General features: G+C 35.5%; 1 protein-coding gene across 11 annotated transcripts in view; it reads left to right on the top strand.

The window, feature by feature from the left end:
- The window catches only part of LOC107982113, a 729,835-nt gene that overhangs the window by 146,355 nt on the left and 558,367 nt on the right, over positions 1 to 25,113 (top strand). For 2 of the 11 annotated variants that reach the window (XM_031933116.1, XM_031933118.1), the window contains one exon: positions 10,859 to 11,375. The exons of 7 other annotated variants lie outside the window; for them this stretch is intronic. In XM_031933116.1, coding sequence (XP_031788976.1) covers positions 10,859 to 11,288 — 430 coding nt within the window. In that variant the 3' untranslated portion in view covers positions 11,289 to 11,375. Of the gene's footprint in view, positions 1 to 10,858; positions 11,376 to 25,113 lie in introns of those variants that run through there. 2 more of the 11 variants (XM_031933117.2, XM_031933126.1) reach the window with 2 other exon arrangements.

The raw sequence follows: 25,113 nt of genomic DNA, 5'->3' as shown, positions 1-25,113 counted from the left end.
GCCTATCTCTCAATGTCAGTAAGTGCTCGGTTATTTCGTTCTGCAAAAGCAGCCCCCGTTGTCGTTCGACCACCGCATTGACGGGGTCGGACTGCCTAGAGTAGAATCGATTAAAGACTTGGGTGTGGTCTTTGACTCTGCACTGGCATTTTCCCTGCAGGTCGATGCCGTAGTCTCTAGGTCCCTCCGTATGCTCGGTTTTATCAAGCGATTCAACGTTGACTTTTCGGATCCCTTTGCGATACTCTACCTATTTAAATCTTTGGTTCAACCTCACTTGTTATACTGCCCTCAAATCTGACGTCCTCATTGCCATTATCTTGAACTAACAAACTTGAATTCATACATAATTCTTTCCTTGGATACATGGCTTATAAACTTAGTAAACTTTTGCATACATTTTTTCATGATTATTTAGCGATTACAGAGGAGTTTGACATCCCAACGGTGGACTCGACCTTTTATCAATTTGACCGTATTATGACGTACAAGGTTGTTCATTGTATAACCGACTATGAGTACCTGGGCAGTCTTTTCGCCGCGTATCTGATTAGAAATTTTAGAGACCTAAATGAAAGTACCTTTACCTCGAACCTAGGCTTTTTCAGCTCTATTAACTGTATGAAACGTCAATGACATTCCTCCAAGCGTTCAATGTAAAGAATCAGTTTTTCAATTTAAATCGTCTGCACGATCTTTATCTCTAGCTTTCTAGTTGGATGGTTAGATCTATTGTATACTATGAAACCACTCTACGCCGCTCCATACTCTTAACATTCATCGTTTACATCGTTTTATTGTATTATTGCATTAGTATCATTAGTATTCCTTTTTTTTTTATTTTGTAAAGGGTGTCCCGTCCGTTTAATAACCAATAAATAAATAAATACAACAAATGTACCAACAAAAATTTTTAACTACAGCAGACAATGTCTAGGTATCAAAATCATCTCCCGAATGGCGAGGCATGGTCTATGATACAACGCATTAAGTATACAGTAAATGTAACAAAAAAAATTGTCACTTCCTGTAGATGATGTCCAGGTGTCAGGGTGATCCTAAAGTTAACCCATTATAGTTATAATAAATGAAAAACAGTGCTACCTTGTAACGGTGTGTAAGTTCGATCAACGAATAACGCGCTAAACGACTGGATCGCGTTCCCTCGATGCGGTGGAGGACTCTTCTACGCCCGCGAAACACCTCCGTTGCATGCAGCTGTCTCAGCTGCTTTTGTTTTGCTGGATCTACGCGCCGCCTGGTGCGTGCTCGGCTGCTCAACTGCATTAGATACTAATAAATAACACCCGCGCAGGCGACGGTATTCGCAGGAAGGAACATGAATCGGAAGTAAACGAGCAAGGTTTAGAAATGACGAAAAAGCACGTAAAATAATAAGACTAAGTTATATTTCACTAGCGCGTCAAAACCGTGAGTTTACAAATATAAAAAATGATAATAATACGCGAGTCACCAACAACTTTGCGACTCGCCGCGACGCTGGAATAATCGCGCTGAAGCGAAATATATCGCCATGAAGGTCGCGCGCGCCGGATCACCCTCGCGCGGGTGATATACACTCTCATGCACACATCACAGTCACTGCGCGTCACACAAACCTTCTCGTTCTCGTCGCCGACGCTCCTGATCCCGGACAGACTGCAGGACTATACGTTGCTGGACAGCTAAGCAGGGAGATCAGGAAACCCGGACTCCGCGTCGCACTCAGACACAAGATATAATATGATCAGTTGGTCACAGCACAGCACACGAGATCACGAGCGAAGTCGCGTATCTACTTTCCGAAGGCCGAGAGCTATCTGAGCGCGCACCTGAAGGATTAGCCCGCGCACTCGCTTTCTCTATCTCTCTCTCTCTCTCTCTCTCTCTCTCTCTTATTCCCGAAATCGCACGTGTTTTTCTTCGCGCGCATGAGTCTACCCTGTTTTGTCGCGGCGCAGCGGTACTCATACCGCTACGAGTTAGCGTTTTTAACCTTTAAAATGACACCAAATTTAACCACCAAAAAACCTTGTTTATATTCATAAGTATGCTATCAGCGTTAAAATTTCAGGAAGACCAAAAATCCAAGAAGTCCAGACAAATTCCCTTAAAAATCCAGAAAGTGTGATATTTCATCTTTACATTGAAATATTGCAATATTAGTGTACTTAATAGAAAAAAAATAAAATGATGACAAATAAAAAATTCCAGTTAAAATTGGAGGAATTTAAATAAATTGAACTGGAAATGAGGTTTTGGGCAGAAATTTAAGCAAATTAATATTATATAAATGTAGAAGATTCTATCAAAACATAATTTAAATTCAGCAAATTTTATTGCGCGAGTAACATTTCTTATAATTAAAATTTCAGCAATTGTTTCAAAATAAATGTTATTTTTATAATCTTTTGATATTGGAAAAAATGATAAAGTTACTGTATCATACATTCCAATGAAATGTTCTTGCATTTCACTAATATTAAATTAAACATTGCATAGGCAAATATTAAATACAATAGCGACTGCAAATGCTAAAGCAAAAACACCGCAATCATAATAATTAGTGTTCGCGTATTATACGTCTCCGCATAATACATGTATCACCTAGCACGGTTTGATTCTCGCGCCTCTTGATGACGCGTTAATTATGGCGCGCGAAAAAAAGAAACAGCGCATGCGTAAGCCCTTCTGTCTGCGGTCTGAGATCGATTAGTGTCCGAGAGAGCGTCAGATTCGTTTCGGGATCGATCGAGAGCAGTGTCATCCGACGCCTAGCCTCTATTTACGTGTAGCTTTTTATAGTGCCTGTAGTAATCGCTGTAATTTGAATTATATTTGTCAGTGAATCACTCGCGTTTAATTCCTCCCTTATTTTTATAAATCGTATAAATAAAGTGCCTGTAATTCCGTGTGGGCGAGACACAAGCGTACTGTCATCGCATAGCGAATCTTCGCTATAGGTCCCGGTCGCGACGACCCGACGAGTCTTTCACGGAGCGAGGGCTGAACCTGTTCCCGAGACGTTAGGACCCTGTGACGTGCTGGGCGTTGCCACCCCGGGATATCTTCATCTTCTCGACCGACAACCTACCCAGAAGAGAGGGTGGTCCGTCACGCACAACGCACCGATATTTGCGATTTGCGGCGTTACTGTAGGGGCTGATCCCCGAAATATTAGGTAAGCGAGCGCTCTGTAAATATAAGAATCGATCTATCACTGCGTAAGTTAAATTAGATAGTAAGTTTTGACTTTTGTATTTTATGCTTATATACATCCATTAATTTACTTGATAAATAAATAATTTCTATTTCACTAGCTTGCTCTGGCTTTTCCCTCTGTTCCGTAAGGGTTTTTATGCCTAAGCAAGTTACTGTTTTATATTTAGTTTAACCGCGAAATTGCTGCATATTTTATTTAAGGACCCGACTACTCATTCCTTTTCCCACTTCCTTCATAAATGCAATTTGACTGTTTTCAATTAGTCTGATTAAAAAGTCGTGGCTTCTTTGTAGACAGCACAAAGAGCCTAGTTCAAATAAATTTTTTATGAGAAGTTTAGTAAAGGAGATGATATGGCGTTATTAACTGAATTTACACAAAACGTAAAGGGAAAAGCCTTTTAACATAAAAACCCTTTTTATTTCTTAAAAATATACACTGTCGATCGATTGAACAGTTATGAAATAAGCGAAACAATTTAACAAATTAGAACGAAAGTACAAAGTTCGAAATAAGATTTGCGTTGTGACGCCACGGAGAACAATGGCACGAGCCGCTTACGCGAACACGTAATTTTGTTGAATTGACAAGCTGAATTCTCGATATGATTAACACACACACACACACACAAAATTTTGGATACGATTAACAAACACACTAGATGCGAGTCGTAAATGATAGTAATCAATTACGATGAGGTACGATTTGATTCGATAGTGCAAAGTATGCACGCTGTCTCGTTAAGACAGAAGGACACGAGGGACCACCGCGCTAAAACGTTGGGCTCTAGCTCTTGATACACACATACACACACATACTTTCATTGCGCGCGCAGGCACGAAAGTGAACTTATGAACGTATAATACATAGTTTACATTGAACTACTTGTTCAAAAGATATGCGTAAATTATCTTTATTTGGAAACAGCCTATCAATAAAAATGTTATGATCATCATCTAGATATTTTTTGTTAATACGATCAAAAATTCGTATTACATTGTCTTTGCACCGCAAACAAATCCAGTGTCTGTTTGTACTTGAACTAGAAAAAAGTATTTGAATATATTCTTTATGTCAATCAATAGGTTAAATATTAGACAATCTCTGAAAATTAACTACAGATTGCATATCAAAAATCGAGTAAAATCTCAAAATGTTGTTGAATCCAAGTATATGGTTATTATTTAATTGACTTTTAGAATTAGAATAATTTCCAATTCTTTTTAAAATAAGCACATCTATAGTATCATAAATTGTAGTACAACAGAAAATAATCTTTTTTTTTAATTTCCATTTTCACCAAGTATTTCTGTACTAATTAAATGGTTTTTTTAACTCTTTTTTAAACAAATATCACATCGACAGTAACGAATTGACGTATAAAACTATACAATTTGAATATATAACAAAATCACGTCGATGTTCTCGACAGTGATAAATAACATGCATACATAACTTTTTTGATAATATAAAAATTTTGCGTTGCTTACTAGATAATGATGAGACATAATATTTTTCTATATGTTTACTAAAATTTTAGCGTCTTCATTTTCATGATAATTAGTGATTGAATAATCAATTTAACTAGGAGGCAAAAATTTAGAAAAATTAAAAAACTGAATTATGAAATTAAACGATTTCTAAAAAGAAAATCTTAAATTTAAATACTAGGTAATATATCTTATTTTATATGGCAGGGTCAGTTTCATACACATAAGAATTATACACGATTTAATATAACACAAAGTTTATGAAGTTTTTATTCTGCGCAATGGGTTTTTGATATAAAATAACAAGAGTTTAGAATATTTTTGTTTTAAATTTAAAATGAAAATGTTTTTTTTTGTTTTTCATAGTTTTTTGATATTTTAAGTTTGAAAATTTTACCTTCTATTATAAACTAATGCGTATTTGTCGTGTTTCTAATCTTTATTATTCAAAATTTTTACCCCTATCCCCTATTAGGTATTGACATTAGGAAAAAAGATTTTAACAAAACTTGAATTTTATCATTATTGCAATATATATTTTAACCGAACGACCTTAGAAGTGAGGTGAATCGCGCTATTTAATATATACTTTGAAATTGGATTGTCTAACCTTAACAGAAATTTTCCGGCATTGACTTCATTATTGTTGCACCTATATCTGTTACATCGGTATCTACTTAAAAACTATTCACCTAATAATATTGAGGATAAAGATTCATCCTAAGAGACGGGTTTATTAGCAAAATACTGTGGGTTGAAATTTAACACGAAATATTTCTTTTTGTTCAGAGTGTCCATCCTCTCCCATAAAATTTTTCAGAGACTATTCGGTAAAGTGACTTTCGGTCATTGAAGGCGCGAAAATTTAAATAGTTAAGGAAATAAAGCAATCGATTTTTTGAGGAGTAAGATGAATTTTGATTCGCTTATTTGCGTTTGATTCGTGATTAAACTAAATTAATTAATTTCTTTTGAACAAATGCATTTTTGCATAAAAATCATGCATTTTAGAAGTACGTTTCGAAAAGACAAATAATAAAAAATTTACAATATTGATGAAAACGAGTCCAGTTTTGCTATCCTAGGGTTCTTGGGGTCGCTGAACACGAATCGTCTTTCAAATATTTTTTGAATTTAAACATTTGAATTATATTTTCTACGATCTAAAGTATTAACTAGGAAGCCAGGTAATCCGTTGACGAAGTCTAGGTCCTGCGCTCCGTAGTTTTTAGTGTCTAGATGTTTAGGGTGACGATGACGAGATTTAGGAGGTGCGCTCCGTAGTTTTTAGTATCTTGGTATGAATAATGTCTAAAGACGGTGTCTATGTATTAAGGATGGCCGATGACGGAGGTCCATAAGGTGGGCCTCCTAGTTTTTGATGTGTACGTGTAACTATGATTCGGGAATCGCGACGTTGTATTTAGTGTTATTGATTACATAGTTTAGGTAGTACGTTCCGTATTAATTGGCATATAAATGTAATTATTACTTAGTTATGCGATGTATGGTATCTAATGACCAGGTATTGTGTTTTATAATTTTTTGTCGTTGCAATTTGCGATATATTACGCTTGGTTTATATATTTGTTTTCTTACAGGAAGTAGATAACTTTTTTCTAAATATATTTACTGTTGATACCGTATAATTAAATACATGTGTTGAAATAAAAGTTTCGTGGTTGGTAATGAGTAACTATTCATAACGTTATGGTTAAATATCATTTATTATCTTACAAGTATTTATAGAGTGCCAAGCTTTTGGGCACCTCGTGCTGCCTCGTACGAGAGTTGAGAGCCAAGAGAGCTGTGCGTCTGCTCACATTGGCGTCTTGTAGTCGAGAGGGAGGTATAGAGTAGAAAATTAGAGTAGGGATACCTCAGGTTTCTTTGCTTAAGGTTCTTTTATACGTATACATACTATATGTAGTGGAGAACTCTGAGATTCAAGTTCTTCTTCAGGTTCCCTTTTAAAGCTATAAATCGTCACGTACCAAGAGATGGTGCGACGTATACCGTTGAGAGTATATATCGCGATCATATATATTTACGTATTACAACAACATGTATAGTCTCTATAAAAGTAGTGAAATTCCCTATGAAGAAAGATTTGGTAGATTCTACCAAATCTTTGTTGAGGGATAGAGTCAACATTGAGGAAACACGCTCCTATAAAGGAACTTTCTAAATGGTAAAATATTGGCGAGTAAAAGTTTCTTTACAAAAGTAGTGAAATCCCAAGTAGTGAAAACAAACATAACTAATGTTAAGTAATTGCCTTCCAAATTTTTTAGATATACGCATGCTGGTACAATAGTTTATAAAATAAAATGTTCTTTACTTTAATTCTAAGTTAATACAATAGTTTAGATTCATCAATATTTATTGACTTTATATATTCAATAATAATGAACTTATTTTGCACCCATGAGAGCATTGAAAGTAACTTGTGAATCACTTTGAACTAAAATGGCAAATTCCCTTTCTATCGGGCTCAGGTAAAATGTGATTTCAGCAAATTCTAATAATAAACGAATGAGTTGAAATTTGAATTACTCATCCACTCTCGTATCTCCATAAACATATTTGATCAGATACTTTTAATCCATGGTTTCAGAAGTTATCAGAACATTTTTAAAAACATTGAAACCTTAAGTCGTATATTTAAATTATTAAAACCACGTAATATTGGAATGCATGGAATGCAGGTCAACAAAATCATTATTATATTTAATTGATTCAAATGTTCAATAAAAGTAGATATCATATAAAGTATATACATCCAATATATATATCTTCCTATATTATATAGTCATTTTGGCAAGACTCCCCCCCACCACCCCCCACCACCCCTCCACCACCCCCCCACCTTGGCCCCCCCACCAAAACACGTAAAATTCTTTCATTTTTCTGTTATTTTCGAAAATCTCAAAAACCCCCCCACCACCCCCCACCGCCCCCCCCCATCGCCCCCCCACCACCCCCCCACCAAATAACATGACTGCTCTCTGCGTTATCGGGCTTGAGACCGTCATACTTTCACAACGCTATTGCGTAGTAAAATAAGGCCGCATTAACAGTCCAATTAAATACAAATTTATAACATATTATGATTAAATAGATTTAAATTGGATAATATTAAATAGAATTAAGGTTTAGGTTAAGGTAAGAAGTATCAGTTCCAAGAGAACCAGATATTGAAGATCTCTAATTTTATTTAAGTTATAAGATTAAAGTTAATTATTAATAACGTGTAAATAAGTTAGGGAATAATTGAGTTCAAAGAACTCAAAGAACCATCAGAAAGTATAATCATTATAGATGATTCACTGATTGAATAAACAACAAAATGGACAAGATAAGCGAGATCAAAGACCTCGATGAATTTTCAGGTAATATGAGTAGTCAGACAGAACTAGAGAGACAGAATAAAGAGACAGTTTTCCAAATAATTTAATTTTCAGGATCACCTCACGTCTCCCAATGGCGCGCAACTCGAAAAGTCTATCATTTTATAGATGCCTTTTGCGGCACAAAGATTTAAACATTAAGAACATTAAAAAAAATTAAAATTAATTTAAAAAAAAATATATATATATAAATTCAAATGATGAATTTCAAGCGTCAGAAAACTTCAAAAACTAGCTAAAACTATTTTAAATGCCATTAATAGTAGAAGTTCAATGTTAAACAATACTTTTACTTCCAGTAACAGGTTTTCTTATACAATAAGATCGATCATTTTCAACCATCCAGAACATAATTATCAGTTCATGAAAATAAAATTTTGAAGATAAAATCACACAGAAACTACAATAGGGGGTTGGCGAGCGAAGCGAGCAGGGGGGCGGAGCCCCACTAGTATATATATATATATATATATATATATATATATATATATATATATAAAATATATATTTTGGATCTAAAAAGATCTCATGACGCCATAACACTTTCTACAGATAAATTTACCAGGTATTGATCAAAATTACCATAAAATATCCAAATCTCGTCGACGATGACCAGGTCAGGATAACCCCAGGTCAACGGGACATCCCTGCTAAAAAAAGTTAATAGAAGTTGATAGAAATCAATAAGATTTTTTATCGACTTTGAGTCTAACTTTTAATACCATTTTTTGCATTAGAACGTGATAAAACGCGATAACATCGATATAAGTCGATAAAATTCTATATGAAAAAATTCAATAGAAATCGATGGAAGTTTAAGAAGATTGAGTCTATAGCTTTTAATTGCGATTTTACATATAGAATTTTATCGACTTATATCGATGTTATCGCGTTTTATCACGTTCTAATGCAAAAAATGTTATTAAAAGTTAGACTTGAAGTCGATAAAAAATTTTTATCAGCTTATATTAACTTTTTTTAGCAGGGATCGTCTTCGGAGAAGTGCACGGAGTATTGATCAAAATTACCATTAAACATTCGTCACAGCTCAAAGACGATGTTCAGGTGTCAGGATGATCCACTGAACGACGGGATATCGTCCACGAAGAAGTGCACCAGGTATGTGTGCTATAAAAAACCAGGAGGATCAACTTAGTTCTTGAAATACATTGTTCTATACGTATGTATATCATACCTGTTTATATATTTCTTATCATGATTATCTCCAGCATCATCTGATAATTTTTATTCAGCATTTTTATACACTTAATGTACTATAAGTGTATGAAGAAAATTTAGATTTTTTCTGTATCAATTAAAAGATATTTATGTTCGTACGTTCGTTCGTACGTTTTTTTGCTAATGTTTATTGTTAATGTTTATTAAAACTAATCATCCGAAAATTACATTTCTGAGATGAATCTATGTGTTGATATGCAAAAATTACAATTAATGTTAAATAATTAATTTTTACGAAATATTTTTACGAAATATAGAAATGCTTACAGAAGACATCGTTTTTTAGAATAATGAATTCTAATATTATATAAAAGATATTAAAGTAATTTTGAAGCTACATTAATTCATTGAAATGTTCTACCTTTCCTAACAACAAACTTTTTTTAGATTCTAAATAATAAATATATAAACTTGTTTATTGTACATAAACGCGGTGTTCTAAGGTTGTACTTATGATAATTCATGTTGGTTCGATCGTGTGTAATTTTTTATAACAATGAGAAAAACGATACGACGTTGAAACTACGATGAAACTGAGTATGAATGTAACCGTAATCTTTATACACAATATTTCACAATATTATGTAAAATTGTCGATTTATATGATCGATAAATATCTTTGTTCTGAGGTTCTATACACAATAACGAATAATTATTAATTTGATATTTGATGATATGAAGGCTTCACAATCGGTGAAGTTCAATCCAACAATACCTTCAGAAGTGATAAGAGGTTAGTCTCAATAATTGAGATTATCCCACAATATTTAAGAGTTTAAGAGTATTTAATAGTCAATATTACAGGTTATATGCATTGAATTTTCAGAGTTAACCTTCGGCTCTAAATCTTTCAGAATATTAACCCAATTTTGAGACTTATTCTTTAAGTCTTAAGCATTAACTCTTAATTTTTCATGAGTATACACCCAACTGTAATAGTTAGCCCCAAAGCTTGAGTGTTAAATCTTGATCATTGAGAGTGCACACCCAATGTTGAGAGTGTACATTCAATGTTTCAGAGTATACACCCACTTTTGAGAGCTAACCCTTAGGCTTGAGAGTACACACTCTATTTTAAGACAAAAGTCAATTTTTCCTCTTTTTCTCAATTTCTTTCTTTCTTATTCTCAATTGTTTTTGAGTCTTTTCCATAAGGGTACTTTATTGGTGCACAATATACTATATGACAGTCTCGGCTTAGCAAGTATGAATAAATGCGAAAATATGGCCACACGTCACATAAATGTAGTGCACTGATAGTTTACTTTCAGCTCGCGTTCACTCGCTTTGACCAGCACTATGAACATTTTACCTGGTTTGGTAGTCAGGATCTCAAATATTCTGTTATGGATACTATTAAAAGCGTATACCCATTTTTGGATAAAATTTCTTCTAATTTTAATTTAACCTGGAACAATTAATATGCACATTGCGCAAAAAATACATATTACGTTATGTATGAATGTTGACAATTTATTCTTCTATGTTTTTTCCAGATTAAACTCGTTCAATAAACGTTCTGATTCAGAAAGTGATGATCTGTGGAGTTGCGTCGTACCAATAGAATCTGAACAGCAGCATGTACAGCAAACTACCATAGCAAGTACAACAAATGCTACAGCAACGATAACTTCGAATACAACTTTATTAACCAACATGATAACAACTACTACAATTACGACTACTACGTCTTTTGTTCGGCAGTTAGCATCATGTGACTGCTCTAGTTCATCAGAACAGCATCGATATCCTATGTGTGTATCAAACTTTGAACCTCAGCGTCACTCACATCAACAAATTAATAAAATATTTCATGATAGCTCGAGGCAAATAAGTGACGATATATCTTGGGAGTTTGCTATTAGTGAAGCACCTATAGCAAGACTGGAGTCACTTGATGAGCTGGATCAGGATCATGGAAAATAGATCGCAATAAGACAACGATTTCATCGCACAGTAAAATAATGTGTACATACAGACACAAACGCAGTAAAATAAAATATTTGCAACTTATTAGATATTTATTTTATTGATTCACACTTACGCATGCATACACACTGTTACGTCATACGACGCATAATTATATTATTAACAAAATGCTAAATTCTGTTATAATATAAATGTCTTTTAAAGGCCTAAAAACTACTGAATCTCATCTTTCTTAAGCATTCATCACAGCCTGAATCTGTTTTAGTTTGTCAACGTCGGTCATGAGTCGATTTGTAAAATCCAACCTAATTATCTCGTTTTACGCGTTTGATCAATCTCACTATGTGATGTGTGAAATGAGAATCGAAATTACCTCAATGTGTTGATGTATCAAAAAACAGCTGTTAATTCCTTGGCACGTAGCTTTCTTCAACTAAATTTATAGTTCTAATAGATAAAATATTGGTCAAATATACAGTATATTAATGCTTTTGTTAAATATTTTCAATCTTAATTATTTTACTGAAGCAGCAATTTTCTCAGCAAAAGACTGTGGTAATAAGAAAGATTCGATAAAAATCTTTAAAATAGGGAAATGGTGACACTTCGAGGGATGGGGCGCCTCAATATTTTAAATACCATAGGGTCCTCATAACCTCATAAAACCATGAATTTTAAGTTATACAGGGTATACAGGGCGAGAGACAAAGAATTTGAATTATAATATCTTTTAAACTAATGGGTTTCATGAGCTGCAAGAAGAACTTAGCCGAGGTAAGGAAAAGATCCATCCTTCTCCAAAATTTCAACTTAATTGAAATATCTTTACTCCTATAAGTGCAAATGTTTATGATCTATTATTCAATTGTAAAAAATTTTACATTCATTCGTTCTCTTAAACATTTTGTAAACATAATGTTGATCGAAAAAGTCTCCGGGGACACCTAGCACATTAATTCTTTTATAAATATACGTATTTTTATTCTGTTTTTTTTTTCACAGTATATATGTGAAGAACTTTAGGATCCTTCATTTTACTGTAAAAATTTTACATTGGTTTTTTTTTCTAAGGATTTTTCAATCAAAATGTTGATGGGAATCATGTTGATGTCTGGGAAAACGTAAAACATCAATTCTTTTAAAAATATACATATTTTTATTATATTTTTTGCAGCATATATATACGAAAGTTTATAATTTTTCATTCTACCGTAAAAATTTTACATTTCTTTTTTTAACACATTTTTTAAACGAAATGTTGATTGGAATAATGTCCGGGGTCACCTAGCACATAGATTTTTTTATAAATATACATACTTTTATCATATTTTTTTGCTGTATATACAGGGTGAGTCATTTTAATCTTTAATCTCAATTATCTCGTTGGCAAAGCATGCCAGCGAAAAAAGTTTCGGGTAAAAGTTTTAGGATTTTTCCCTGGCTATCTGATGATGACCTTGACAATGTCATTGAGCATGAAGTTCAAGGTCATTTGAAGGTCAAGTCGATTTTTTCTAATAGAAACCCCTACTTTTGGCACCAGAAATGGAAAGAGCGGGAAATTTTACGTTCGAACATGTGATTTTGGAAACAAATCATCTTTTGTGCGGAAATTACCTTTGACATCAGCCGAACCCAGGATGCACCATCGAGGAGGTTGTCAAAAGGATTTAGCATCCCATTTTTTGTTTTATTTTTTTTGTATTTTTTTTTATTTGTTTTTTTTTTTGTTTTTTCCCTTTTTGTTATTTTTTTGGTATTTTTATGGAATGTTAACTGGAGTTAACCATTGATTAATTGTTCGAAGTTTCCGCCGTTTTGTTGGATGCAAAGATCAAGTCGAGCTCTGAATTGTCTTAGGGTTCTAAGTAGAACATCTCGAGGGATTGCTGCACAAGCTGTACGAATGCGTTCGATCATATTATCTCGCGTTGTTGGCCGTTGAGCATAAACAACATTCTTAAGATATCCCCATAAGTAAAAATCGGGAGGGGTTAAATCAGGTGAACGAGGGGGCCAGGCAACTGGGCCACCTCGCCCAATCCACCTGCCATTGTAGCGGGTGTTTAAATAATCACGAACAATGCGTGCATAATGTGGTGTGCATAGTGTTTCTGAATGTTGATTCATCTGAAAAAAGAACGTGCCTGAAAAAGTCTTGATCTTGTTGAATCATTCGTATTGCCCATCGACAAAAACGTACTTGCAAAATCATATCATTTGGAGTTAACTGTTGTGTTAATGTTATGTGATAAGGATGATATCTTCTCGCTCTCAATATTCGGGATGCTGTTGATTGAGGTATATCTATTTCTCTTTCTATTTGTCGAGTACTAATGTGAGGATCAAGATGAATAATCGCTAGAATGGTAATAACACGAGGATCGTTTTCGTCGTATTCATGATGACGGCGTTGACGAACAAAAGCTCCATTTCGAGCTCTCTGAGTTAAGGTTTGAATAGTAACATTACTTGGGGGTCTCCTATTGGGATAGCGTTCAGCATAAAGTCTGGCAGCTGCTGCATAATTATTTCGACTTTCTCCCAAAATCATGATCATATCAACGATTTCGTTGGGACCATAATCAGCCATGATCAAAATCAAAATAATTTGTTACAGACCAGTAAACAGGGAAACAGATTTTTTTCAATAATAATTATCGATTTACAAGAAGTAAAAAACACGATTAAGCTTTTCTGCACTAATTTGCTATCTACATAACTGTTAAGAGAAGTTCACTCTCAAAAATTGACACTAATACAAAATAATGGAATGACTTTGAAAATTTTTGAAAACTGAAAAAATTACGAAAATTTTAGAAAATATTGAAAATTTCTGGAAATATTGAAAATTTTTTCATTTTTGAACGCATGTCACTCTCTTTTCATTTATGGGGCTAAAAGTAGGGGTTTCCATTTCAAAAAATCAACTTGACCTTGAAATGCCCTTGAAGAACCTGTTTAACGACAGGGTCAAGTGACCATTCGTCAGCCGGGGAGAAAACTGAATACTTTTGTGGGTAACATTTTCTCCTTGAATGCATTCGAGTTCAGCTAACCAGTTGTACTGTTATCGGCATGACCAATGACCTTGACCATTGAATTCAAGGTCAAGGCAAGGTCATATTCAAACGTAAATTTCCCGCTCTTTCCATTTCTGGTGCCAAAAGTAAGGGTTTCTATTTGAAAAAATCGACTTGACCTTCAAATGACCTTGAAGATCACGCTCAATGACATTGTCAAGGTCATCATCAGATAGCCAGGGAAAAATCCTAAAACTTTTATCCGAAACTTTTTTCGCTGGCATGCTTTGCCAACGAGATAATTGAGATTAAAGATTAAAATGACTCACCCTATACAGGGTGTTTCATTTTAATCCGACCACGACAAAAAACCATGGAAAAACTAATTTTAACGAAAAATGACCTTAACAAAAGTTGAAGGGGGTAAAGGGGGCCATCAAATGACACAAACACCTATGACCTTGAACTCAATTTTCAAGGTCATTTGAGGGTAATTGTAATTTTTTTTAAATAGGAACCTCTATTTTAGACCTTGGAATCGGATAGAGCGGAAAAAATTACGTCGCAAAGGATATTTCAAGTTTGCCTTAGTGACCTTGAGAAGGTCAATTCAAGGTCAAATAAGAAGTATCAGCCTAAGATTGTTTTCCTTTCAATTTTTTCGTAGAATTATCATTTTGTTATTGTAATAAACATTAAGAGAATAATTGACTTAAAATGTGATTATGCTTTGCTGACTTTAAAGCCATTTTGTAAGGTCAAAAGTGCAAAAATGCAATATCAAATATTATGTGAAGTCCATATTTATATCCTAAAATTTAGCGTTACCCAGGAACAACGACGTGGACGTAATAGGATTGTGTTCCCTTTGGGGTGCTTGATTAGAGTGAGTCCCCTTGCCTCTCACTTTTCGGGGTGCTTGATTAGAGTGAGTCCCCTTGCCTCTCACTTTTCGGGGTGCTTGGTTAGAGTGAGTCCCCTTGCCTCTCACTTTTCGGGGTGCTTAATTAGAGTGAGTCCCCTTGCCTCTCACTTTTGCTCAAAATTCAACGCAGGTGCTCAAAGACACCACCATTTTGTTGGATACACAATTCAATTCGCTGCTGAAAATGTTCTACTGTTCTGAGTAATACAGCTCTTGGGATGTTTTCACAAGCGGTTTGAATTCTGTGGATCATATCTTCCCTTGTTGTAGTTTCATGTTCATAAACAACATCTTTCAAATACCCCCACAAATAGAAATCGGGTGATGTCATATCTGGAGATCTCGGTGGCCATTGAACACCCAAATCTCCACGTCCAGTGCGTCCAATCCACCTGTCACGGTAATTTTGATTAAGATATTGTCTAACTATTCGAGCATAGTGCGCAGGAGCTCCATCTAATTGAATCCACAATCTTGCTCTTGTGTATAAATCTACTTCTTCAAGAAGTACTGGAAGACGTTCTCTCAGGAACTGTAAAAAATTATGGCCATTTACATTTTCATCGAAAAAGTATGGGCCTACAAGGTATCCGTTAACAATTCCACACCAAGCATCAAGACTCCAACGATTTTGGTTATCTATCTGCCTGTACTAATGCGGATTAACATTCGACCAATAATGACAGTTGTGTCGGTTAAGCTCTCCATTGCTTTTGAATTTTGCTTCATCAGAAAACATTACGTATTAAAAAAAGTGACGATCATTAGCAATCATTTGTCGTGCCCATTGGCAAAACTGTAGCCTTAACCTCATATCAGCAGGTGTGAGATCCTGAGTCAAAGTAATATGATATGGATGATAACGTTGACTTCTCAGTATTCTCCAAGCAGTAGCCATAGGTATACCACTTTGCCTTTGAATTTCACGGGTACTAACGTGGGGATTCAAATGAATCATTGCTAAAACGACCATTACACGAAGATCATCTTCGTTGTAATTACGACGTTCTCTAACCCGTGCTAGTTGCCCTTGTTGAGCTCTACGGTAAATCTCACGAATGGTTGTATTACTTGGATGTCTTCTATCGGGATATCGAATTCGATACAAGGCTGCAGCTTGTCGATAATTACGTCTAGATTCACCAAGAATCAATAAAATATCAACCCTTTCAGCGGCTGGATAATCAGCCATTGTTAAAAATTTATAACAAGTTCAATAAAAAATTTTGTTTTTACCAAACTGAACAAATTAGATAGCTTTCGATGAGTAATAAATTTTAATAGAAAAAATAAAGGTCAATGAATGAAAAAGAGAAAATGTTAAAAAAATGATATTTGATTAGTTTGGCTAATCAATAATTATTCAATAACTAGTAAACTATTGAATACTAAGTGTAAGTAACAATGAGTAGAGGATAAATTCATATGAAAAGAGATCTCTTATTAGAAAAATTGTCTATTTCAACAATGAGTCGCGGAAAAATTCAACATGAAAAATCATCTTTACAAAATAAATTATTTATTTCAACAATAAATTCAGGCAAAATTCGATGAGGAAAATTAGTAGCCAATTGTGTCCACGTCGTTCCTGAGTAACGCTAAAGATAGGATAAAAATTCGCTTACGAAAACATCCCAAGAACTGAATAGAATCCAAAAAAATGGTGGTGTCTTTGGGCACCTACATTCAAATCTGTACATAATAAAAGTGAGAGGCAAGGAGACTCACTCTAATCAAGCACCCCGAAAAGTGAGAGGCAAGGGGACTCACTCTAACCAAGCACCCCGAAAAGTGAGAGGCAAGGGGACTCACTCTAATCAAGCACCCCGAAAAGTGAGAGGCAAGGGGACTCACTCTAATCAAGCACCCCAAAGGGAACACAATCCTATTACGTCCACGTCGTTGTTCCTGGGCAAAACTAAAGTTAGGATATAAATATGGACTCCACATAACATTTGATATTGCATTTTTGCACTTTTGACCTTACAAAATGGCTTTGAAGTCAGCAAAGCATAATCACATTTTAAGTCAATTATTCTCTTAATGTTTATTACAATAACAAAATGATAATTCTACGAAAAAATTGAAAGGAAAACAATCTTAGGCTGATACTTCTTAATTGACCTTGAATTGACCTTCTCAAGGTCACTAAGGCAAACTTGAAATGTCATTTCCGACGTAATTTTTTTCGCTGCTCCGTATTCCGAGGTCAAAAATAGGGGTTGCCGTTAAAAAAATACAATGACCTTCAAATGACCTTGAAAATCGATTTCAAGGTCAAAGGTGTTGGTGTCATTAGATGGCCTCTTTTGCTCCCTTCAACTTTTGTTAAGGTCATCTTTCGACATCAGTAAAATAAAACCAGACAAACAGCTGTTAAGCAGATTTTTTGTTATTTGACCTTGAATTGACCTTCTCAAGGTTACCAAAGCAAACTTAAAATATCATTTGCGACGTAATTTTTTCCGCTCTATCCGATTCCAAGGTCTACATACTATAATATAACTATATAATTTTCTACTTCTTTCAACTATTTGTAAAATAATTTATTTTCAAAAAGACGATAGAGATTTTTCCGATCAACATTAAGCTTGAAAACATTTTGCCTGAAAAATGTTAAAAATTGAATGAATGTAAAATTTTTTACAGTAAGATAGAGAATTATAAAGTTTTGCATATTGTATATGTATAAATGTATACATATAATATAATATAACTAATCCATAAAATATAAAATGATTATGCACATATAATAATTAAATTCAATCTATATTCAGTCAATCATCCTTAAAAAATTTCATGTCATCAGAATTCAATTTTAATATCAAACATTTAAAAAATACATTACTCTTCTCTATTAAATTATTTGAAATAGTAGAAAAACTTTTAAAAGATAGTAATGTTATATCACTAAAAAAATTACTTATAAAAAAGTATAAGGTTAAGCGAGTTTGCGTAAAATTATTCTGGATGTCAGTGACATAACATTCCATACATGTAGATTATAACAATTTTTCTATTTGTCGCATAAATTGTGACTTGTAGCAACAGAATTACAGATAGTAAAAAACTGAGATCAATCAAACAAAGTCAAGTTTATCCCTAATCCGAAACCTCACGTGAGATCTCACATGATATCTCTGACATACATAATAATGTAGCGAAATACATCAAACTCGCCTAAAATTTACTTTTGTAAAAGTTAATTTTTTTTAGATATTTCAGATCTTTTCAGTGCATTTTTGAGTATTTTATATTGCGCCCCATCTAGACTTCGTCATCGACCACCCTGTACACCTAGACGCCCTTGTATGGTTTTTTATCCTATACGCCAAAAACCACGGAGCGCTACAGCTAGACTTCGTTATAGACCATCCTGTACACTGCTCTCGAATAATTTTTAATCCTAGACACAAAAAACTATGGTGTGAACTATCTAGACCTCGGCATTAGCCACTTCGTATACCTAGACACCAGCCTCGAATGATTTCTACACTCTTACACCAAAATCCACGGTTCGAACTACCTAGACCTCGACATCAGCCACTCCGTAACCTAAACACCGCATCGAATGATTTTCACACCTAGACCATCAAAAACCACGGTTCGAACTACCTAGACCTCGACATCAGCCACTCCGTAACCTAAACACCGCATCGAATGATTTTCACACCTAGACCATCAAAAACCACGGTTCGAACTACCTAGACCTCACCATTGGCCATCCTGTACACCTTGAAACTGCCCTTTAATAATTTTGAAACCAAGACACTAAAAACCACAGTGTAAACTACCAAGACCTTGTCATCGGTTACCCCGTACACCTAGACACTGCCCTCGAATGATCTTTACATCTGCCGAGCTACTGCATGAAATATGTGGGTGAGCATGCAGAAAGCCGATCAGAAAGCAATATCAATCTGTATATAGCTGTGTAGCCAACTCCACGGTGCTAACACTTATTGCGGCTCACTTAACGGTTTTAACATTTTTTGATTCGATTTAAGCATTTTGTAAATGACATAAATAAATACAACAAAAATATTGATAAAAACAGCTACCTTTGATATAATACCCGAGTGTATTATATTATATTATGCCTAATCATAGTTAGGCATAATACAATATGATATAAGTCAAAATAATTTGGAGACAGCAAAGAAATGCATTTATTTCTTTGTATTGAAAAATGCGAACATCAACATACAAGTAGCAAGTAGCGCGGGCGCCGCGGCTTTGTCTGGTTCTTAATCTCGCCTTCGTGACGCTACCGCGCCACTTGATTATAATCCCGCAACCCATGCAAACACACACCCCACGCTACTGTGCATTATTTCTTATAAAAAAGTCAAATAATTTGTCAATTACATCAATTAATATTAACTTATATTATTTTTCATTAAATTATAATACAAAAACAATAAAAATTTACAAATTACATATAAATAAATATTCTTATTACATTTCATCAATTAAAAAAACCATTGCAGTATTTATAAAGAATTATTATTAAAATTACATGTATATAATTGATCAATATAAGAAAAAATTAATATTGCGTGAAATTTTTTTATGTTTATAATTTATTTGTTTATAATAAAAATATAATTTTGTATTATAGTATGCGTTAAATAAAACAATATGTTGATCATTATATTAATCATGAGTTATTATTAAAATTATATGTTGTTTTTGTTTGGGTTATGTAAGAGCGGGAGGGGGAATTTTGAATTTCGCGCCGTAGCGCGGCGAGCGCTGTAGTCGATGGGAGTTCTTGCTTAGCGAAAAGGAGCGAAAGAAGATCGACTCAGGAGCAGGCGTAGGGCAGGAGCTCACTGAGTCGTCGTACATTCCGGCGACATACCACGAGTTTATCGAATTCCTTGAAACACGAGCTCAAACTCTGGCTCCTAATCGACGTGGCGAGAAACGATCGGCTGCTCCGCTTAAATCGATTCATTCTCGTAAGGTGTTCCACGCGAACTCTTCGCAGTGTCCTCTCTGTGCTGGCCAACACGCGCTGATGGGATGCACTCAGTACAAGGAGAAGAAGCCCCAGGATCGCCAGAAGGAGGTTAAGCGGCTCCTGCTCTGTTTCAACTGTATGGGACATCATCGAGCGAATTCTTGTTCCTCTTCGGGTCGTTGTTCGGAATGTAAACAAAAACATCATTCCTCTCTTCATGATCCGAGTAAGAGCAGTCAAGGATAGTCGTCTACTGCGCCGAAGAAGGACCAAGGGAACTCCGGTATCGGCTCAGCGGTGGTTTTGCATGTTGCTAATTCCTTGGTGTCTTCGAGGAAGATTCTTCTTGCTACTACGCGTGTGTTAGTGGTAAGCCCTAAGAACAAGGGCACGTATGTACGGGCTTTAGATCAAGGCTCAGAAGCGTCGTTTGTGTCCGAAGCCATTGTGCAGTTACTTTGACTGCCTAAGCGACGTACACACTTGCCACTGTCTGGCCTGGGAGCTAGTTCAGCTGGCACTGCTGGGTCAATCGTTCCACTCACTCTTCGTTCAGCGGTAGATCCAGGATTCCAGGTTGAAACTAAGATGCTGGTTCTTCCTAAGCTGACGTCGCTTCTTCCTTTTTATGAAGTCAGTGAGAAGTTGGCAAGAGAGCAGTTTTTAGGCGTCACTTTAGCTGATCCGGAGTTTGCGATCTCAAAGGAGATCGACATGATTTTGGGTGCTGATCTTTATGGTCAGTTGCTTCGCTCTGGGGTTAAAAAATCCTCAACTTCGCACCTTGTCGCTCAGAACACCGTCCTCGGTTGGATCATTTCCGGGTCGATGGACTCAGGGATGACACGACGGGCGGCAGATGCTGCTACCCAAGCTCCAGTTCAGGCGTTTCACTGCGCTCCTCAGGATGACTCGGAGAATTTGTTGCAGCGGTTTTGGACTCTCCAGGAGTTTTTGTCGCCATCTCTTAAGATGAAGCCGGAGGATGAGAGATGCGAAAGAATCTTCCAGGACACTCATCATAGGGACGCACAGGTGCGGTACGTGGTGAAGCTGCCGTTGAAGCCTGATCTTCCGTCAGTGAGAGCAGAAACTCGACGTATGGCTCTTGGTTCTCTCTCGAATTTGCATCGTCGATTTTCACGTGATTCGAGGATTGCCAATTCGTATCGCGAATTCATGGAGATGTACGAGAAGTTAGGGCACATGACGCGCGTTCCACCGTCGGAAGTCCACAAGGCTGACGCCTGGTATCTGCCTCACCACCCAGTCGTGCAAATACTTTTGTTGTTATGGAAGTTGAGAGTTGTGTTCGATGCTTCTCGGCGTACGAAGGATGGGCACTCGCTTAATGCTTTTTTGTTGACAGGACCTCCATTGCAGAGTGACCTCTCTTTGATTCTTTTAAATTGGCGTAGGTATCGCTTCGTATTTAATGCTGATATAATCAAGAGATTTCGGCAGATTCAGGTGGAACCAGAGCATCAGGACTATCAGAGGATCGTCTGGTCACCCGATGCAGCATCTGAACCAGTTGATTTTCGCCTGACTACGATCGCCTATGGGACGGCTTGTGCACCTTATTTAGCGATTCGCACTCTGTCTCAGTTAGTTAAGGATGAAGGTCATCGATTTCCTCTCGTGGCTCGTTGTCTAGAATCGGAGACGTACGTTGACGATACGTTCGCAGGGGCTGATGGTCTGTCGGTTGCAATTCGGAAGAGAGTTGAGCTTACCGAATTGTTAGCTTCTGCTGGAATCAAGTTGGACAAGTGGGCTACGAACCATCAGGAGCTGCATCCAGTTTCAGCACGGCAGGTATCGCAGAAGCAGATCGGTGAAGATGAGTTGGTCAAGGCTTTAGGCGTTCACTGGGTTCCATCGCAGGATAATTTCAAGTTCAACGCTGTTAACCTTGAGAACGTGGCTGCAGCTTATACGTTCGTCCTCTCGAACATCGCTCGTTTATTTGACCCGAAGATTTTGATGCAGGATATGTGGATTCTGAAGTGCGATTGGGATGCGCCCCTACCAGCTGAGATTCGAGCGTATGCTGCTGTGATGTATCTGCGAATCGACGAGTGCAATGGACGTTTTCGGGTTTCGTTATTAGCGGCTAAGTCAAAGGTAGCTCCGGTGAAAACGGTGAGCATTTCCAATTTGGAGTTGTGTGGTGCAGCTCTTCTGGTCAAGCTCATCCTGCACGTGACAAAGCTGCAGTTTCTACGAGGGTTATCAATATTCGCTTGGTCCAATAGTCAGATCGTGCTTACGTGGCTTCGTAAGCATCCGTGTCACTCGAAGACCTTCGTAGCTAATCGAGTTTCGTTGATCCAAACTGAGTTGTCGTCGGCAACGTGGGCTCACGAAGGGCAATTAAAGCATTTTAAACCCATTTTTCGGCCAGGAAGATGGCCTCTTGCGTGTAGGAGGTCGATTGGCTTACTCCGGTCTCTCCTTCGATCGAAAACACCCTCCGATATTGCCGCAAAATTCTGCTCTTAGCTTGTTGTTTGTCCGACACGCCCACCATCAGTGCCTTCACGGCGCACTAAGGGCGATTTCATGAAAAGTATTGTCAAAATCAAATTGAGCCTCTCAGGAAAGTGCTAGGGACCTAATTTTTTCTTTTAATGAAGGTTGTACTTCTCAGATATAGAGAAAAATATCAGAATATTGTTTTCTGATGATGTCGAGCCGGGGCACCTATGAAAAGTACGAAATTTTAAGAAAACGATATTTTAGCTACTTGTTAATGCATTAATATGCCATAAAAATGCATTTTAAAATCATTGGGAATTTTTAAGACAATCATATACTATTTTTTTAATTAATGAATGATTTTTTTACCTACATAACCTAAAAATTCATCTATTTCGACCTATTGTACTGAGAAACGTGAATCCGGGACTTAAAAATATCATAAATCACGGATCTCTAATTTGATTAGCTTCGAATATTATATTCTAATAATACGGCACTATATAAACAAGAAAACATGTTATTTTAAAGTATTCTAACCTACAGGAATTTTAAATCTGAGAAGTTTCATTCTCTAGCATGAAAGATTTCAAAGTTAACACACATAAAATTGTTGATAAAATAAAATATTATTATTCTCACCACATATAACGTACATACATTGTTATATATATATATATATATATATATATATATATATATATATATATATATATATATATATATATATATATATATATATATATATATATATATATATATATATATATATATATATATATATATATAATTATGTAACCTAGACTATTACATTCCATGTTAACGCTATAGTATTTACACGTTATATAGTAACAATTAGCAACGAAATAATAACTCTGTGATACAAGTATTCCATTTCCAATTAATATTATAACCTTCTATTATTTCATAATAATTACATTATAGATTCTTCATCAGAATTATCATAAGTCATATTACTTTCATCATCATTTGTGTTCTGGTTTTCTTCTTCCCACTCTTCTTCGTTCATAATATGCCTATAAAATAGATTGAGGATGAAATCATAATTCTGAGCTCATGACAAAATTAAATTCGTAAATAAACTTACGTTTCTTTTATATAGTTCAATGCCTGTGCATTTTGAAAGAATATGTGCTTCTTAGCTAATTTTATTTGATTGCCTATGAACATCAAAGATAGTTTTGGGTCACTCATATGCACTGCTCTGTTAGATACATCCGTAATTCGTGCTAATCTTCTTGTCTGTCTGGAGTGTTCTGTCATATTTCTGCGATAAAACTTATGCCAAGACTCATTAGCATCTTTGGCATAGTATGCTAAAGGCATAGGAAATTGCCTGGCAATTTGACACCCATGCATTAATATTTTATGAAGCGTTGGATTCATTCGACACCATGGATACGTATTGTAGTACAATTGATATGTATTTATACAGAACCTTTCTAACTCGTCTAATTTAAGCTCCTTTTTGCATTTAAATAAAGTTAATATAGTTACAATATTTTGAACCAAATCTTCATTCATTTCCAATGACCTTGCAAATTTTTTCGGATCTTCAAAACATCTACGAGCTATATTTCCAGTATTTGTTGTTCCATGACCTTGTAATACTTGGTCCACTCTAACTCCGAAATCAATGAAAACTTTTTTCTGCACATCTCTTTTTAGAATTTGATGTCGCTCTGAAAATCGTAGAATGTATAAATTAATAAAAAACATTAATAGCATTTATTGATTAATGAGGTAGTTGCTTAAGGCTCTAAATAAAACATCATGCACATAATTATTATAGACGCACCTTTTAGCGGTTCTCGAATATTCTACGTTTTGAATGGCATTCTATAAGAAATGTTTAGGAGATGCTCAAATGTATTAATTTCCGCGTGCAATAATCCCAAACCATACTTCAGTGATTCAGCGACAGGAGTGAAATTATTGCCAAATTCTCCAAACTGATGAGACGTTATCTTACAAATTGGACATCTACTGGTTGCTCTATTTCCCACTATTACATTTAAACATTTGCCATCAAAAAGAGTTTGTGTAACTTCATAAGAAACGCAAATGTTTTTCCATTGGACAGACTAAATTTATAAGAACTGAGATTCTTTATTTCATTTTCTAATCGATTGTATTCACGTATGGTCGAATCATCTGTTTCTTTTTCGAATGCAATCCTTAATCGTCGACAAAGCCTTACACTTTGAGGAATTGGATTGATCCATGATTTTCCATCAGACTTATTAGAGCTTATTTTAATGATAATAAAACTTGTAACGAAGAGGGACTGCTCGGAAGCTTCGCTTTCATTTACAGCATCCTTACATTTTTGATGTACATTTTTATGGCCTGAAGAACTATCGAACCCTACAGTTACAGAAAGCGTTAAATCAATCAAGTCGTTGA

This window comes from Nasonia vitripennis (genome assembly GCF_009193385.2).
Source record: "Nasonia vitripennis strain AsymCx chromosome 5 unlocalized genomic scaffold, Nvit_psr_1.1 chr5_random0007, whole genome shotgun sequence".
Classification (NCBI taxonomy): domain Eukaryota; kingdom Metazoa; phylum Arthropoda; class Insecta; order Hymenoptera; family Pteromalidae; genus Nasonia; species Nasonia vitripennis.
Note: the sequence above shows the minus strand (reverse complement) of the source record. Positions and strands in the feature narration are given on the sequence as shown.